The sequence below is a fragment of the Salmo salar genome, chromosome ssa22 (genome assembly GCF_905237065.1).
Source record: "Salmo salar chromosome ssa22, Ssal_v3.1, whole genome shotgun sequence".
Taxonomy (NCBI): Eukaryota; Metazoa; Chordata; class Actinopteri; order Salmoniformes; family Salmonidae; genus Salmo; species Salmo salar.
In genome coordinates, this window is record NC_059463.1 from 4,154,678 (window position 1) to 4,173,552 (window position 18,875).

General features: G+C 42.3%; 1 protein-coding gene across 1 annotated transcript in view; it reads right to left on the reverse strand.

The window, feature by feature from the left end:
* The window catches only part of stk4 (Serine/threonine-protein kinase 4), a 75,734-nt gene that overhangs the window by 38,117 nt on the left and 18,742 nt on the right, over positions 1-18,875 (reverse strand). The window contains exons 3-9 of the mRNA NM_001173614.1: positions 11,379-11,507; positions 11,071-11,185; positions 10,585-10,749; positions 9,473-9,640; positions 9,128-9,265; positions 8,291-8,419; positions 295-493 (exon numbers count right to left, since the gene is read on the reverse strand). Coding sequence (NP_001167085.1) covers positions 295-493; positions 8,291-8,419; positions 9,128-9,265; positions 9,473-9,640; positions 10,585-10,749; positions 11,071-11,185; positions 11,379-11,507 — 1,043 coding nt within the window. The remainder of the gene's footprint in view (positions 1-294; positions 494-8,290; positions 8,420-9,127; positions 9,266-9,472; positions 9,641-10,584; positions 10,750-11,070; positions 11,186-11,378; positions 11,508-18,875) is intronic.

The window sequence follows — 18,875 nt, forward strand, 5'->3', positions numbered from 1 at the left end:
CTTAAACTTAATTAACCAGGTAACTTGACTGGGAACACTGTCATTTACAACAAGTTGCAGGTGAGATGAAAGGGTTTGAATGAGCCAATTTGATGCTGGGGGTGATGAATGTACCACACCGTGATAGCATCATGTGACATCGTTTTGTGTAATGCTTTGACAACTCATTATCTTTTGACACCAAAAGTCTCCAGTGATCACGTAACGGCTAGAAATGACATTCACAGTGCATTGCAATGTAACTCCAACAGGGAATTATAAATCTACTATGACATTGTGGCGTATGTCTCTTACGTTTCATGGTGCCGGCCTCCTCGTCCTCGTCCTCGTCTGAGTTGATCACCATGGTGCCCAGCTGAGACTCCATGGTGCCCATGTTGCTCTGCTCGATCATGGTCCTCGCCGTGCTCCCTAGCGAACCGGCCTCCCGGATGGTGCCCATGTCGCTCGTGCCCGCCCTCACCATCGTTCCCTGGTCTACCTCGTCCTCGTCCTGATTGAGCAAAACATCATCTCCAGTCAAGACTGTGCAACTGCACCACACAGTCACTCAAACAAAGTTACATGGAAATACATTTGACACAGTGATTTTGAAAAATCATGTGACATATCATCCAGTTGGTAAGCTTTTTTTGTAAAGAGGCAGTTCGATGTTTCAAGTGTATAATATCAGGGCAGAGCAATAGCAGTATGCCAACGAAGCACAAGCTACAACTTCCTGCCGGTCATTTCAATCACTAGCTATGTTTCCATTAACTTGTCCAGTGATTTTTGGCTGAAATTTAGAAAGTTTGCAAAGAAAATATATTTACTAAATAAACGAAAGTAAAAAATAAAAAGTAACAATAACGAGGCAATATACAGGGGGTACCGGTACCGAGTCAATGTACGGGGGTACAGGTTAGTCGAGGTAATTTGTACATGTCGGTAGGGGTAAAGTGACTATGCATAGATAATAAACAGCGAGTAGCAGCAGTGTAAAAACAAAGGGGGCGGGGGTTGTCAATGTAAATAGTCGGGGTGGCCATTTGATCAATTGTTCAGCAGTCTTACGGATTGGGGGTAGAAGCTGTTAAGGAGCCTTTTGGACCTAGACTTGGCGCTCCGGTACCGCTTGCCGTGCGGTAGCAGAGAGAACCGTCTATGAATTGGGTGACAATTTTTTGGGCCTTCCTCTGACACCGCCTAGTATATAGGTCCTGGATGGCAGGAAGCTTGGCCCCGTACGCACTACCCTCTGTAGCACCTTACGGTCAGATGCCGAGCAGTTGCCATAGCAGGCAGTGATGCAACTGGTCATGATGCTCTCGAAGGTGCAGCTGTAGAACTTTTTCAGGATCTGGGGAACCATGCCAAATCTTTTCAGTATCCTGAAGGGAAAAGGTGTTGTTGTGCCCTCCTCACGACTGTGTTGGTATGTTTGGACCAGGACAGTTTGTAGGTGATGTGGACACCAAGGAACTTGAAACTCTCAACCCGCTCCACTACAGCCCCGTCGATGTTCGGCCCTCCTTTTTCTGTAGTCCACGATCAGCTCTTTTGTCTTGATCACATTGAGGGAGAGGATGTTGTCCTGGCACAACACTGCCAGGTCTCTGACCTGCTCCCTATATGCTGTCTCATCGTTGTCAGTGATCAGGCCTACCACTGTTGTCATCAGTAAACTTAATGGTGTTGGAATTGTGCTCGGCCACGCAGTCGTGGGTGAACAGGGAGTACAGGAGGGGACAAAGCAAGCACCCCTGAGGGGCCCCAGTGTTGAGGATCAGCATGTCAGATGTGTGGTTGCCTACCCTTACCACCTGAGGGAGCCCCGTCAGGAAGTCCAAGATCCAGTTGCAGAGGGAGGTGTTTAGTCCCAGGGTCCTTTGCTTAGTGATGAGCTTTGTGGGCACTATGGTGTTGAACACTGAGCTGTAGTCAATGAAGCGCATTCTCACATAGGTGGGAAAGGACAGTGTGGAGTGCGATTGAGATTGCGTCATCTGTGGATCAGTTGGGGCGGTATGCGAATTGCAGTGGGTCTAGGGTTTCCGGTATGAAGGTGTTGATGTGAGTCATGACCAGCCTTTCAAAGCACTTCATGGCTACCGACATGAGTGCTACGGGGCGGTAGTCATTTAGGCAGGTTACCTTCGCTTTCTTGCCCTACCATCTATCTGTTTCATGTCTCAGGAAGCCTGCAAAAGCCAGCATGGATAGAATAAAATAATTGACTAATGTTTGCCATAATAATTCTCATTTGCCAGCGTATTGCCACAGTCCGTGTGATGGTGAAACTTGCACTCCTGTACATCTGAAATAATTGGAAGGTGAAACTTGCATCAAGCCAACTAGAAAAGCAAAGTGAAGCAATTCAGGCATTCTTGAAAGTCCCTGTCCTGCAAAGGAAAACATTTAAAAATTTGCAAAAATAGACTTAGCAAGCAGTAGGCATTTCAAATTAAATGTGGAGTAGAGCTTTATAGATATGTGCGTACCTTCCAAAAATGTTTCATAATTTTCATTTGTCGCAAGAAGAAGAAAAAAAAGACAAAAGAAAAATCCACCCATGTCGAACGGATAAAAATGTCGATCTTTAGAACATTTCTTCTATACATGGTTTTAATGGTCAAAACAATAAACACAAGTCATTTAGAATTTTGGGAACCGGAACCTCACAGCTTCTGTCAACAAAAATTCTAGCTAAAAATTACTACACTTCCATCAAAGACCAAGCTGAAAAATGTCAAGCAGGTATTTTCTGGGACTATCTGAGGGGGAGAAACAGCGCTATCTGCAGAAATGACTTGATGTGCCAGGGTTACCGGACCCTATGGACCCCGCTGTGAGAAAGGAAAAATTCTCCCCATCACTGACTGACCTCCCCGATGTCAGTCAGCTAAATAAATATCTTTTGAGTATCTTGTTGAAAGGCAATGTTATTACACCCGAGAATCCTTAAGTACATATCGGAGCCTAGATGCGTACAAGTACTTTCAGGCTGAAAAGGTCAAAGTGTGCTAACCTATAGCGTAGAGGATGTCTGTTGTTACTGTGAGATCGAGGCTAAGCAGATGCTGTCTAATTAATACTCTGCCATTGTCCACAAAAACAGAGAGACCCAAAGTGGACACTGCACATTCATTGCAGGGTAAGAGCCAATTTATGCTTGATCTGTTTGGATCGCAGACTCCGTTTGGAGGAGGTGACGCAATAGCGGAGCCTCCAAAAGGCACGCAGAGGCCAAATTAAGCTCTGTACCGCATTGCTGTGCGCCTCGCAAATGTTGTAACAATGCAGAGGGCTCCATATAGCTTTGCATTGACGTGATTGGTTGATGGTAAGTGGGGGCGGGAGATCCTGTATAAACACAAAGTCACTTATTTGACAACTTTCCTCACAACAGCTCTGCGCTGCTCCCCAAAGTGCAAGAAGTGTGAATGCCCTGACTTCTGCAGAGGCCATATCTTCGTAAATAAGGCACGGCCAATGCAGACGATGGAGCGACCATGCCTTTAAGTAGCGTTACTTAGCTAAGTTTTAATGGGCGTCCAAGTCGAGCTCACGTGAAACTCACCATCTAATAAAATAAATAAAGTCACATACTCTGATGTTAGCTCGATATTTCATGCACTGGCTAAACTCAGGACTGAATCACATTGTCATTAGGATCACATTGTGGACAGTCAAGAATGAATAATCAAATCAACAACTCCAATCTGAACTGATAATAAAGCTAGAATGAATCATCTTAATAAACTCCTGTTCATGCCTAAACCATTATGACTATGAAGTTACAAATGTAGTCAGACACAGTCACTGAATAAAATGTAGTTCCAAGGGAACATCGCAGCAAAGCATTGGAGAGAAAATGAGTCACTTGCTTTTCAGCACATGCAACAGGTGATGGGATATGCCAATGAACGCAAAGAGCAAGTGGTGTGCATTGAAGATCCATGGCTGGCAGCAAGCCCTGATGGCATTTTAGACAAAACAGCAATGCTAAACTGTCCAGTGACCCCCCCCACAACACCCCCTCAAGGAAGCCCTCGCAGCCAAAAACCTTGACATTAAAGTGCAGGATGGACTGCACCCAAAGGAGACCAGAGGTTACAAGTACAGATGGCCATGTATTGCCTGGGGCTGCAGTCAGCCGAACTTGTTATTTGGGCACAATCAGAGCACATTGAATTGGAGGCTCCATTTCAAATCAAAATCAAATCAAATGTATTTGTCACATACACATGGTTAGCAGGTGTTAATGCAAGTGTAGCGAAATGCTTGAGCTTCTAGTTCCGACCATGCAGTAATATCTAACAAGTAATCTTTGTCAACACCCACATCAGGAGGCTCAGAACTTCTAAACTCAGCAAAAAAAGAAATGTCCCCCTTTCAGGACCCTGTCTTTCAAAGATAATTCGTAAAAATCCAAATAACTACACTGTAAAGGGTTTAAACACAGTTTCTCATGCATGTTCAATGAACCATAAACAATGAATGAACATGCACCTGTGGAACGGTCGTTAAGACACTAACAGCTTACAGACGGTAGGCAATTAAGGTCACAGTTATGAAATCTTAGGACACTAAAGAGGCCTTTCTACTGACTCTGAAAAACACCAAAAGAAAGATGCCCAGGGTCCCTGCTCATCTGTGTGAACGTGCCTTAGGCACGCTGCAAGGAGGCATGAGGACTGCAGATGTGGCCAGGGCAATAAATTGCAATGTCCATACTGTGAGACTCCTAAGACAGCGCTACAGGGAGACAGCTGATCGTCCTCGCAGTGGCAGACCATGTGTAATACCTGCACAGCATCGGTACATCACACCTGCGGGACAGGTGCAGGATGGCACCAACAACTGCCCGAGTTACACCAGGAATGCACAATCCCTCCATCAGTGCTCAGACTGTCCGCATTAGGCTCAGAGAGGCTGGACTGAAGGCTTGTAGGCCTGTTGTTAGGCAGGTCCTCACCAGACATCACCGGCAACAACGTTGCCTATGGGCACAAACCCACCGTCGCTGGACCAGACAGGACTGTCAAAAAGTGCTCTTCACTGACGAGTCGCGGTTTAGTCTCACCAGGGGTGATGGTCGGATTCGGGTTTATTGTCGAAGGAATGAGCGTTACACCGAGGTCTTTACTCTGGAGCGGGATCGATTTGGAGGTGGAGGGTCCGTCATGGTCTGGGACGGTGTGTCACAGCACCATCGGACTGAGCTTGTTGTTATTGCAGGCAATCTTAACGCTGTGCATTACAGGGAAGACATCCTCCTCCCTTATGTGGTACCCTTCCTGAAGTCTTATCCAGACATGACCCTCCAGCATGACAATGCCACCAGCCATACTGCTCGTTCTGTGCGTGATTTCCTGCAAGACAGGAATGTCAGTGTTCTGCCATGGCCAGCAAAGAGCCCGGGTCTCAAACCCATTGAGCACATCTGGGACCTGTTGGATCGGAGGGTGAGGGCTAGGGCCATTCCCCCCAGAAATCCGGGAACTTGCAGGTACCTTGGTGGACGAGTGGGGTAACATCTCACAGCAAGAACTGGCAAATCTGGTGCAGTCCATGAGGAGATGCACTGCAGTACTTAATGCAGCTGGTGGCCACACCAGATACCGACTGTTACTTTTGACCCCCCCCTTTGTTCAGGGACACATTATTCCATTTCTGTTAGTCACATGTCTGTGGAACCTGTTCAGTTTATGTCTGTTGTTGAATCTTGTTCATACAAATATTTACACGTTAAATAAAACGCAGTTGAAAATGAGAGGACGTTTCTTTATTTGCTGAGTTTACTTCCAACATATGCTGCCAAAGTTGGTACATGACTTTATGAAGTGAAGGCTGCAGGTATGCAACGGACACCTGGACATTGCTCACAGGCATTAGATAGAACTGCAATGAATAGAAGCCGAGGTGATACCTTACTGTAGATGTCAGAGAGGAATGTGTGTTCTATGTTATATTTCAATGATCTGCATGGTTTTCTCCAACACACACTTAAGAGCAGTACTCATAAAATCATATCTCAATGCACTTAAAGATTCAGTCAAATATTCAAACAATTTATTTCAAATGTATCTCTAACTTCTAAAAACATTCTGTACAGTAATTGAAGTCCTGACTGATTAATATTTAGTCTCCCTCTCTCGCTCTCAGCATGGGAGCATGAGCCCATGCTGTTGTAAGGTATGTCACAAGGGTTAAAAAAAACTGACAGAGGGAAGACTGGCGTAGAATCTGGTGTTATCTTCATTGTTCAAAACACGTTCTGATTGCCATCTTTTTTGCTTCCTCTTTTACCTTTCTTTTGAGCACCATCAGTGGTCTGTCGATGGCTCACCTAAAACAGAATAATGAAAGAATAAAACATCTTTGAATATGCCTAACTCCAATAAGTTGTAGTCATTTCAAATTGCAGATGAATTTAAACCTCTACTGTCTTTACTTTGTGGATCTGCCTGACTCCTCATTATCTAGGATGTCAAAATTGTAGTGCAAGTTCCTACATGCATTTCATATACATTGAATCTACAGATAGCTGCTGTACACTTTGTTGCCAAAGATTTTAAAAATCTAAACAAACAATGAACGCAAACATTACACATAGTAAAATGGCACAGAGTTTTCATATTAAACCATCTTTGGTAATGGGGTAAAATCGGTTAAGTGCTTCATATGCGAAACCCTGCTTAGTTACTACAAGTTAGTTAATCTAGCTAACTAATGTTGGATGCTAAAAACAACGTTAGCTTGTATAGCTAAGTTAGCTAGCAAGCTAGCAAACTGTATTGAATAGATTTGCCGTATTTCAGACATTGCTAATAACGCTTGTCATACAAGCTAGGTAGATTTTAAATGAATTGTGTACTAGTGAGCTTACCTGAAATGAAGTGAGTGCTGCAGACCTGCTATGATTTTTTGGCTCCCAAGCCTCCATTCAGTCTGCAGTGACCCAAGCTCATCGCCGTTCCTCGTTTTTTGGAAATCTGAATCTCTGATAAGGCATTTTTGCCTGACATCACAACACAACTAACAGAACAGCAACTACCAAAGTTGGTCTGATCATTTTACTTGTTCGGTTGTGATGGATACTGACTTATAAACTTGAAATATCCTTAATCATGTCACTAAGCAAGAGGGGGGAATGCAGAACATTTACATTCTGTCAGAGCATGTTATTGTTAGACATCAGGTATCCTATGGAAAGGAGAAGGGCCACAGTCTGGTACAAGTCAACAGGTCAGATGAAGTGAGAAAGAACAGACATCACTAAAGTCCTGTCTAGCAACAGATGTATTGGCTGTTCAGATGTTTAAGGAGACTCAGCATAGGAGGAAGGTTTAAATACCAGTGCTCGTGTGAATAGGTTTTTGTCTCTTCAGCTGTTTGACCCATTGGGTAAATAAACCTGTTTTATTACAATAAACCTAGTTGGATGTTTATTTATTTAGAACCTGAGTAAAAACTAACACGTGGTTCCGTGTGGCTCAGTTGGTAGAGCATGGTACATGGTGTTTGCAATGCCAGGGTTGTGGGTTCGATTCCCACGGGGCACCAGTAAGGGGAAAAAGGAAAAAAAAAATGTATGAAATGTATTCACTACTGTAAGTCGCTCTGGATAAGAGCGTCTGCTAAATGACTAAAATGTAAAATGTAACAGTTGGAAGCGTAGCAGGCTAGTAATAAGAAGAACAACAAGTTTCCGGAGAGGAAGTCATCAGGGGTCCCACAATTATTTAGAAAGTAAGTGTGCATTCCATTATAACGGTATATAGCTGCCGTTTCCATTACATGTCGCAATGTTTTTTTTTTGCGACATTGCTTTTGTTGAATAAACCTGAGTCAGTGGAAACCTGCCTAATGATATTCAATTGCATTTGTTATTGAAGATAAGTTATACATGCCTTATGAGCTTAATCCCAAATCTAAGGCTGTGTTACTCCATTGTTTCTTTTTGTTGTCATTTGTAAACAGATGTAAAGCTCCAAAATGTGTTTAAAAATATGATGCATGTCGATCTCATTGATTTTCAGTCCTGCATCCATAGCCCCGTCTATGAATAGGTCTACAGTGTTTGAGAGTGGTTACATTTCCCCAGCCCCATTAGTCAGCTTACAAAATAAAGTGGTAGAGTAATGCTATTCATAGTCTGCTGTCCATTGTGACGTAGGCATGCGTGTTGATAAAAAAAAATAAAAAATGAGGCTCACAAATAGCTGATAAATGGGCAGGCGGACTGTCACGGCCATGCAGCCTAAGCTTTAGTGGGGTTTGTGTGTGTGGGTCTGTGTGTGTGTACCGAGTTGTCTTCATCCTCCTGGTCCTGTTCTCTCTGCTCGGCCTCCACTTTCTTCAGTTTAATTTCCATGGCATCTGTGATCAGAGCTCTGAGGATGCTGCTGGGCTTAGCAGCCTTAATGAACGGATGCTGCAGGAGGACAAACACACAATGTACAAACACACAGTTGAGCCAACATCCAGTGTTTACCCCAAAAGTTTTGCATTGTCGGTAGTGCAGTGCACAGCAACACGTCTTTGAATTAATCTCGCCCTGAAATCGCCTAGAGAGAAAAAAAAAAAATAACCGAGACCATCCAGGTGATCTATCGTAACAAACACGTGTTTAGAAGAACAGGGGCAAGAATGTTGCTCTTGCAACAAAAAAAAAACTGTTTGAGGGAGCAAACTAGCCATTACATTTTTCAATCGACAGGATTGAGTGATTTGTTTCATTTTTTTATTTTTTTGAGGTCCATGGAAAAGAGGCATTTATAATGTTTATTAACCAGAGTTTAAAGCAATGCAACCGCGAGTTGCAGTTTTACTCAGAAATGGCCTCAGATAATGTGCTATCCCATCTAAAATATTAATGGTTAGTTTGCTCATGCAAAATGTAATCCAGAGAGGACAAATAGGAAATTAACAGACAGAAAAAGAGGAAGAGAGAGATAGAGAGAGGAGAGAAACTGACGTAATAGGCTGAGTAAGGTAGTTTTGGTATGGGTGCCAGAGGGGACAGTGGCTTCGCCCCATATGGTCATTGTGCACTACTTTTGGCTGTCAAAAGTAGTGCACTATATAGGGAAAAGGGAGGCATTTGAGATGCAGAACGTGTCGGTAAGATGGGGTCTTCTACCTGTAGAAGCTGTGTGGCAGTGGCTCTGTTCTCTGGGTTCTTCACCAGACACTGGGAGACAAATTCTTGGAACAGCTCCGACCACAAGTCTGGGTTTCGGAACGTCGGTGGCGGATTGGTAGGAATCATAAATATGGCCTATAAACGAAGCAATATAACAGACAGAACAGAAACAAAGTCACATACGGGGACAATTTAACAACACAAAATCACATTTCAAGTCGTCTCTGTTTTCACCACTATACTCAGATTGGTTTTAGAGGGGTTGAAGCCTGAGACTGAGAAGTCTTTGACAAGTTCAATCACTAACAAAACCAGATCTGTACACGTTAACAATAGGCTCACCCTCATAGGGTGGATGTCTGCATAGGGAGGCTTTCCCTCTGCCATTTCTATGGCTGTGATGCCCAGGGACCAAATGTCTGCCACACAGTTATAACCAATCTCCTGGATCACCTCAGGGGCCATCCAGAATGGAGTGCCAATCACTGTGTTTCGCTTGGCCATGGTATCCTGAAAAACAGACAAGTAGTAGACATGATTTACTAATTATATTTGTACATGATATTTAGAGAACATTATGAAAAATATACACCTCATGGCATCCTGGTCAGTCCTTGATTCCTTGACCATGATTTTCCTTCTATCCACAAACAATTTAGCTATATTAACTAAAAAGCAGGATGTTAAAAGGGACTACAGTATGGCACAGAAGACCAAAACTCCTATTTTAAAGGTAAATAAAAAAGTTAGTTGAAGAGTAGCATCTTTTGGTTGGGCCCAGTCCAGATCAAAAAGGCATCAACTGATGAGACCACTAGACAAGACTCGCCAGCTTTCAGCACGTTCAAGCAAGATGACGTATACATGTAAAACTATTTCCATTGGTTGAGCAGATGCGTCTTGTTTCCGAACCTCTCCCCAAGATTTGACATGGTGAATCTTGGGAGACAAAAACAGTCAATGTTGCAGGTGTAATTTGATAGTTCAGATCAAATCAAACCAAGGGGTTAAATTAACATCCTTGATCAGCGGTATCAAACATAATTCCTGGAGAGCCCTGGGTCTGCTGGTTTTTGATATTTCCTTTTAATTAACCTCCAATTAAGACCTAGAAAACCAGGTGAAGGGAGTTCCTAAGTAATTAATGAACTTAATTGATCAATCAAGTGCAAGGGAGGAGCAAAACACACAGACACTCAGCCCTCCAGGAACTGAGTTTGACACCCCCGTCCTAGATCAAACATTAATCTCGTTAACTTATGACTCAATGGCTGCGTTTAGACATGCTGACAAGTTCTGATATTTTTTTCACTAATTGGTGTTTTAACCAATCAGATCAGTTCTGAAAAATATGTGATTGGTCAAAACACCACAGTGGAAAAAGATCGGAATTGGGTTGCTTGTGTAAACGCAGCCCATGATCTGCACCAGCTATCAGCTGATGAATTCCTTACGGTCAGCTGTCCCGCCACCCCAAAATCAGCCAGCTTGGCCTGGCCCTCTGCGTTTAGCAGGATATTCCCTGCCTTGATGTCTCTGTGGATCTTCCTCATAAAGTGCAGGTACTCCAGTCCCTTCAGTGTGGACTGCACTATGGTGGCGATCTCATCCTCTGTTAGCTACAACAGACACGGGAGGCAAGAGACACTATAAGACATAATTCTACTTATTTTAGGGCAACCATTTCCACTACTGATTGCATATGCTCAGCAGTCAAAATAACCATTTTAAAATGTACAGCAGGCAGAAATTAATCCAAAACAATTAATACATTTTTGTAATGTTAATTTAAAATCTGTACAAATAATGACGACATAGTTAAAATAATCAGGTCTAAAATAATTGGCACCATCAATAAAGATCAGCAAAAAAGACTACACATTATATATATCGGCCCTTAATATTCAGTCAGATTGGAAATGTTGGATGTAGCATGTTACCGTTTTGTTGCGCAGGCGAATGATGTCAGAGACAGAGCCAGCTGCGCAGTACTCCATTACAATCCACAAGTCACTGTTCTTAAAGTAACTTCCGTAGTACCTCACAACATGGGGACTGAGGATGCAAAAGAGCCTAATGAGTTTGCCTATTTCTGGTACCTTGTCTATATTACACTAATCATATAAACCATATGTTCTACTCTTCTTCTGTTGACAAATAATGTTACCAACACAGCAACAGATTATTCGATCTGATGACACAGAGGCAAGTCAGGCAAGCAGAGGAGGTAGAGTGAAGGGTGCCTCACCTGTTACACTGTTGCATGATGGAGATCTCTTTGATGATCTCCTGCAGGTCAGACTCCACAGGGACCTGCTTGATGGCCACAATCTCCCCAGTCTCTTTATAGTTGGCCTTAAATACACTGCCATAGGACCTGCATATAAAACAGGTGTGAAAACATTATTTAATATCTTTATCTTGGCTACTACTGAATGAGTCAACTCGTGAAACGCTCCTCAAATAGTATACCTTCAGTGAGAGGGCTGTGTGGTCATAGGGCCAACATGGTAAGTGGTTTGTTTGAGCGGTAAATAGATTAACTTCACTGGGGTTGGGGGCAGCATTCAGAATTTTAGATGAAAAGCGTGCCCAAATTAAACTGCCTGCTACTCTGGCCCAGAAGCTAGGATATGCATATAATTAGTAGATTTGGATAGAAAACTAAAGTTTCCAAAACTGTTAAAATAATGTCTGTGAGTATAACAGAACTGATATGGCAGGCGAAAACCTGAGGAAAATCCATCCAGGAATTACTATTATTTTGAAAGGATGTTTTTCCATTGAAAGCCTATCCACCATACAAAGACTTAGGACCCAGTTCATGCTTTCTATGGCTTCTTCTACATGTGGCCAGCCTTTAGGTATTGTTTCAGGCTTTTACTCTGAAAAATGAGGGAGATAGAGCACTTTCAATGAGTGGACAGTGGAAATTTCCAGACATGAGTCCAGCGCGTGATCGGGAGCGTACCTTTCTTGTTTCTCCTTTTCTATTGACGAAGCTTTTGTCCGGTTGAAATATTATTGATTATTTATGACAAAAACAACCTGAGGATTGATTTTAAACATCGTTTGACATGTTTCTACTAACTTTTATTGTACTTCATTGACTTTTCATCTAGATGTTGAGCGCCTATTGTGCCTTTGGATTACTAAACTAAATGCACCAACAAAAGAGGTTTTTGGACATAAAGAGGGACATTATCGAACAAAACGAACATTTATTGTCTAACATGGAGACCTGGGAGTGCCACCAGATGAAGATCATCAAAGGTAAGTGATTAATTTCAACGCTATTTCTGACTTTTGTGACACCTCTCCTTGGTTGGAAAATGGCTGTATGGTTTTCTGTGGCTAGGCGCTGACCTAACATAATCGCGTGGTGTGCTTTCGCCGTATAGCCTTTTTGAAATCTGACACAGCGGCTGGACTAACAAGACGTTTATCTTTAATCCTATGTTTAACCTGTTGGGGATAGGGGGCAGTATTTGCACGGCCGGATAAAAAAACGTACCCGATTTAATCTGGTTACTTCTCCTGCCCAGTAACTAGAATATGCATATAATTATTGGCTTTGGATAGAAAACACCCTAAAGTTTCTAAAACTGTTTGAATGGTGTCTGTGTATAACAGAACTCATATGGCAGGCAAAAACCTGAGAAGATTCCTTACAGGAAGTGGCCTGTCTGACAAGTTCTTGTTCTTCTTGGCTCTGTTTATTGAAAACTGAGGATCTTTGCTGTAACGTGACACTTCCTATGGCTCCCATAGGCTCTCAGAACCCGGGAAAAAGCTGAATGATGTAATTTCAGCCTCTAGCTGAAAAACATTAGCGCGTTTGGATAGTGGCCGGTCAGAGTAGCATCAGACTGAGGCTCGTGCACGAGTCGACCCCATGTTTTATTTTCTTTCGTCTTTGAACGTAAACACGCTTTCCCGGTCGGAATATTATCGCTTTTTTTACGAGAAAAATGGCATAAAAATTGATTTTAAACAGCGGTTGACATGCTTCGAAGTACGGTAATGGAATATTTAGAATTTTTTTGTCACGAAATGCATCGTGCGCGTCACCCTTCTTTACCATTCGGATAGTGTCTTGAACGCACGAACAAAACAGAGGATATTTGAACATAACTATGGATTATTTTGAACCAAATCAACATTTGTTATTGAAGTAGAAGTCCTGGGAGTGCATTCTGACGAAGAACAGCAAAGGTAATAACATTTTTCTTATAGTAAATCTGACTTTGGTGAGTGCTAAACTTGCTGGGTGTCTAAATAGCTAGCCCTGTGATGCCGGGCTATCTACTTAGAATATTGCAAAATGTGCTTTCACCGAAAAGCTATTTTAAAATCGGACATATCGAGTGCATAGAGGAGTTCTGTGTCTATAATTCTTAAAATAATTGTTATGTCTTTTGTGAACGTTTATCGTGAGTAATTTAGTAAATTCACCGGAAGTATGCTAGTTCCGAACGTCACATGCTAATGTAAAAAGCTGGTTTTTGATATAAATATTAACTTGATTGAACAAAACATGCATGTATTGTATAACATAATGTCCTAGGGTTGTCATCTGATGAAGATCATCAAAGGTCAGTGCTGCATTTAGCTGTGGTTTGGGTTTATGTGACATTATATGCTAGCTTGAAAAATGGGTGTCTGATTATTCCTGGCTGGGTACTCTGCTGACATAATCTAATGTTTTGCTTTCATTGTTAACCTGTTATGGCTAGGGGGCAGTATTTTCACGGCTGGATAAAAAACGTACCCGATTTAATCTGGTTACTACTCCTGCCCAGTAACTAGAATATGCATATAATTATTGGCTTTGGATAGAAAACACCCTAAAGTTTCTAAAACTGTTTGAATGGTGTCTGTGAGTATAACAGAACTCATATGGCAGGCAAAAACCTGAGAACATTTCATGCAGGAAGTGGCCTGTCTGACAAGGTGTCGTTCTTCTTGTCTCTGTTTATTGAAGAGTGAGGATCTTAGCTGTCCCGTGACACTTCCTACGGCTGCCATAGGCTCTCAGAAGGCGGCAAAAAGCGGAATCGTGGCTTTGCAGGCTCTGGCTGAAACAAAGTAGCGCGTTTGGGTAGTGGCTGGTTACAGTACTGTGAGACTCAGGCTCGTGCCCGCGTCGACCGAAAGGTTTGTTTTCATTCCTCTGTTTAGCTAAATGGACATTCCCGGTCGGAATATTATCGCTTTTTACGAGAAAAATTGATTTTAAACAGCGGTTGACATGCTTCCAAAGTACGGTAATGGAATATTTAGATTTTTTTTGTCACGAATTGCGCCATGCGCACGACCCTTCTTTACCATTCGGATAGTGTCTGGGACGCACGAACAAAATGCCGCTATTCGGATATAACGATGGATTATTTTGGACCAAACCAACATTTGTTATTGAAGTAGCAGTCCTGGGAGTGCATTCTGACGAAGACAACAAAAGGTAATCAAACTTTTATAATAGTAAATCTGATATTGGTGAGTGCTAAACTTGCCGGGTGTCTAAATAGCTAGCCCGTGATGCCTGGGCTATGTACTTAGAATATTGCAAAATGTGCATATCGAGTGCATAGAGGAGTAATGTATCTATAATTCTTAAAATAATTGTTATGCTTTTTGTGAACGTTTATCGTGAGTAATTTAGTAAAATGTTAGCGAATTCCCCGGAAGTTTGCTAGTTCTGAACGTCACATGCTAATGTAAAAAGCTGGTTTTTGATATAAATATGAACTTGATTGAACAAAACATGCATGTATTGTATAACATAATGTCCTAGGGTTGTCATCTGATGAAGATCATCAAAGGTGAGTGCTGCATTTAGCTGTCTTCTGGGTTTTGGTGACATTATATGCTGGCTTGAAAAATGGGTGTCTGATTATTTCTGGCTTGGTACTCTGCTGACATAATCTAATGTTTTGCTTTCGTTGTAAAGCCTTTTTGAAATCGGACAGTGTGGTTAGATTAACGAGAGTCTTGTCTTTAAATGGCTGTAAAATAGTCATATGTTTGAGAAATTGAAGTAATAGGATTTTTAAGGTTTTGAAAATCGCGCCACATGCTGGCAGTGGCTGTTACGTAGGTGGGACGCAAGCGTCCCACCTAGCCCATAGAGGTTAAAATGGTGTAAAATAGTCATATGTTTGAGAAATTGAAGTAATAGCATTTCTAAGGTATTTGAATAACGCGCCACGGGATTCAACTGGCTGTTGAGTAGGGGGGACGATTTCGTCCCGCCGACCCTAGAGAGGTTAAATATCAGTGCTTGTGTGAAAATGTTTGTGTCTAATGCAGCTGTATTGATCCTCTTGGAAGAATAAACTTGGTTGAGCTTTCATAGTGTCCATAGGTTTTAATTTTCAGAATAAAAACTCTAACAGTTGGCGCTACGAGCAGGGTTCACCACGATTTGTAGTTAAACCAGAGTCCAGATCAGTGGAGCTGGAGCTGGCAACAAACATGGTAGACACAGTTCCTACACCTGTTTCCACTCATTTTGACATCTTGGGGAGATGAGAATCGTAGGCTGAACAATTATAGGATACGGACCTAGAAAGCCTGAGTTTATTCAGTAGGCCCATTGTGTAACGACCGGTCGTAAATATCTGGTGTAGGGTAGGTTCCATAAGGACAGGTCCCGAATAGAGGTTTTCCTCTGCAAGATCCAGGTAAAAAAATCAGGTGTAGGGTGGGTTCCTTTAAGGACAGGTCCCAAGTAGAGGTTTTCCTCTGCGAGGTCCATGAGAGACAATACAGTATAGGATAGGTCCCTAGTGGGGGTATTCCCCTGCGAGATCTGTAAAAGGGACAAAAGTCCCAGCTGCAGTGACAGTGAGTTTTAGGAAGACGAGAGTTCTTGCAGCTAGTGAGTAAAACATTTTATTTATTTTTTTTATGGAAAAATAAGATATTCGAACACTGTTTGAGTTACGTGTAGTAGCAATACGGAGAGAGGTTGGTTTATGCCCTATGGGGAGGGGGAACCATGAAAGATTGTGGAAAATAGGAAGACAAGTGTGAATAATTTTGGTAATGTGGGTTATCAACAACAGTGATATTTGAGGTGCAATACTGGAATAAGACATGAAGTAATCCGTATTCTCCAGTAATACATTTGCAGACGCTATAGTATTGGTTCTAATACAAGGTATTAAGTGCCGTGACCAATTAATAGGCACAAATACCATAACTACTCTCCGGGGAAGTGGGTAGCGCTACCTTGGAAAATAGTTAATAGGCGTTTTAAAGACGGGAGTGAAGAAATCTAAAACAACCTGGACACCGTCGGGAGAGGTTTGGGAGTAATTACTATTGATGTGGCGACAGACAGCCCCGATTTTCCCTGTAAAGAGACTGTTCTCTCTACTACCGAATGGCAAGCAGCACCAAGTCTAGGACCAAAATGCTTCTCAACAGTTTTTACCCCCAAGCTATAAGACTCCTGAACAGGTAATCAAATGGCTACCCGGACTATTTGCATTGTGTGTGTTCCACTCCCCCAACCCCACTTTATGCTACTACTACTACTACTCTGTTTATCATAAATGCATAGTCACTTTAACTATACACTCATGTACATACTCCCTCAATTAGCCCGACTAACCGGTGCCCCCGCACATTGGCTACCCGGACTATCTGCATTGTGTCCCGCCACCCACAAACCACTCTTTTATTCTACTGCTACTCTCTGTTTATCATATATGCAAAGTCACTTTAACCATACCTACATGTACATACTACCTCAATCAGCCCGACAAACCGGTGTCTGTATATAGCCTCGCTACTATTATAGCCTCGCTACTGTTATTTTCACTGTCTCTTTTACTGTTGTTTTTATTTCTCTACTTATCTATTGTTCACCTAATACCTTTTTTTTTTACTTAAAAATTACACTGTTGGTTAGAGCCTGTAAGTAAGCACTTCACTAAGGTCTACAGTCGTGGCCAAAAGTTTTGAGAATGACACAAATATTCATTTTCACAAAGTCTGTTGCCTTAGTTTGTATGATGGCAATTTTGCATATACTCCAGAATGTTTTGAAGAGCGATCAGATGAATTGCAAAGTCCCTCTTTGCCATGCAAATTAACTGAATCCCAACAAAAACATTTCCACTGCATTTCAGCCCTGCCACAAAAGGACCAGCTGACATCATGTCAGTGATTCTCTCGTTAACACAGTGGCGAGTGTTGACGAGGACAAGGCTGGACATCACTCTGTTATGCTGATTGAGTTTGAATAACAGACTGGACGCTTTAAAAGGAGGGTGGTGCTTGGAATCATTGTTCTTCCTCTGTCAACACGTGCCGTCATCATTGCTTTGCACAAAAAGGGCTTCACAGGCAAGGATATTGCTGCCAGTAAGATTGCACCTAAATCAGCCATTTATCGGATCAACAACAACTTCAAGGAGAGCGGTTCAAATGATGTGAAGAAGGCTTCAGGGCGCCCAAGAAAGTCCAGCAAGGGCCACGACCATCTCCTAAAGTTGATTCAGCTGCGAGATCGGGGCACCACCAGTACAGAGCTTGCTCAGGAATGGCAGCAGGCAGGTGTGAGTGCATCTGCATGCACAATGAGGCAAAGACTTTTGGAGGATGGCCTGGTGTCAAGAAGGGCAGCAAAGAAGCCACTTCTCTCCAGGAAAAACATCAGGGACAGACTGATATTCTGCAAAAGGTACAGGGATTGGACTACTGAGGACTGGGGTAAAGTAATTTTCTCTGATGAATCCCCTTTCTGATTGTTTGGGGCATCCGGAAGAAAGCTTGTCATGCCAACAGTAAAGCATCCTGAGACCATTCAGCTGTGGATAAAGAATGGTACCAACACATCCTCTGAGAGCAACTTGTCCCAACCATCCAGGAACAGTTTGGTGATGAACAATCACCTTTTCCAGCATGATGGAGCACCTTGCCATAAGGCAAAAGTGATAACTAAGTGGCTCAGGGAACAAAACATCAATATTTTGGGTCCATGGCCAGGAAACTCCCCAGACCTTAATCTCATTGAGAACTTGTGGTCAATCCTCAAAGAGGCGGGTGGACAAACAAAAACCCACAAATTCTGACAACTCCAAGCATTGATTATGCAAGAATGGGCTGCCATCAGTCAGGATGTGGCCCAGAAGTTAATTGACAACATGCCAGGGCGGATTGCAGAGGTCTTGAAAAGGAAGGGTCAACACTGCAAATATTGACTCTTTGCATCAACTTCATGTAATTGTCAATGAAGGCCTTTGGCACTTGTGAAATGCTTGTAATTATACTTCAGTATTCCATAGTAACCTCTGACAAAAATATCTAAAGACACTGAAGCAGCAAACCTTGTGGAAATTAATATTTGTGTCATTCTCAAAACTTTTGGCCACGACTGTACACCTGTTGTATTCGGCGCAAGTGACAACTTTTCATTTTAGGTATCAAATCAACATTTTTTTTTTTGTTAGTTCATGAACATTGTGTTGCGGTGGTTATGGAGAATCGTACCTGCTAAATAAAGGATACATAGACAATGGGGGGATTAAAACAAATATTTTATGATTGGAGTAAGGAAAGCGGATTTACCATTATCATGTTTGGTTTATAATTAATACTTGTGGATTGCTAATTAAAATGTAGCATAGTGAATGTTAACGAAATGTACACTTTCTTTTCCAGGAGAGGGGGTTTCATTATCTCCCGTTGGAATGTCCCCGGAGACTGTGGTCTAGGGGAGAGCAGTTAGTTATAT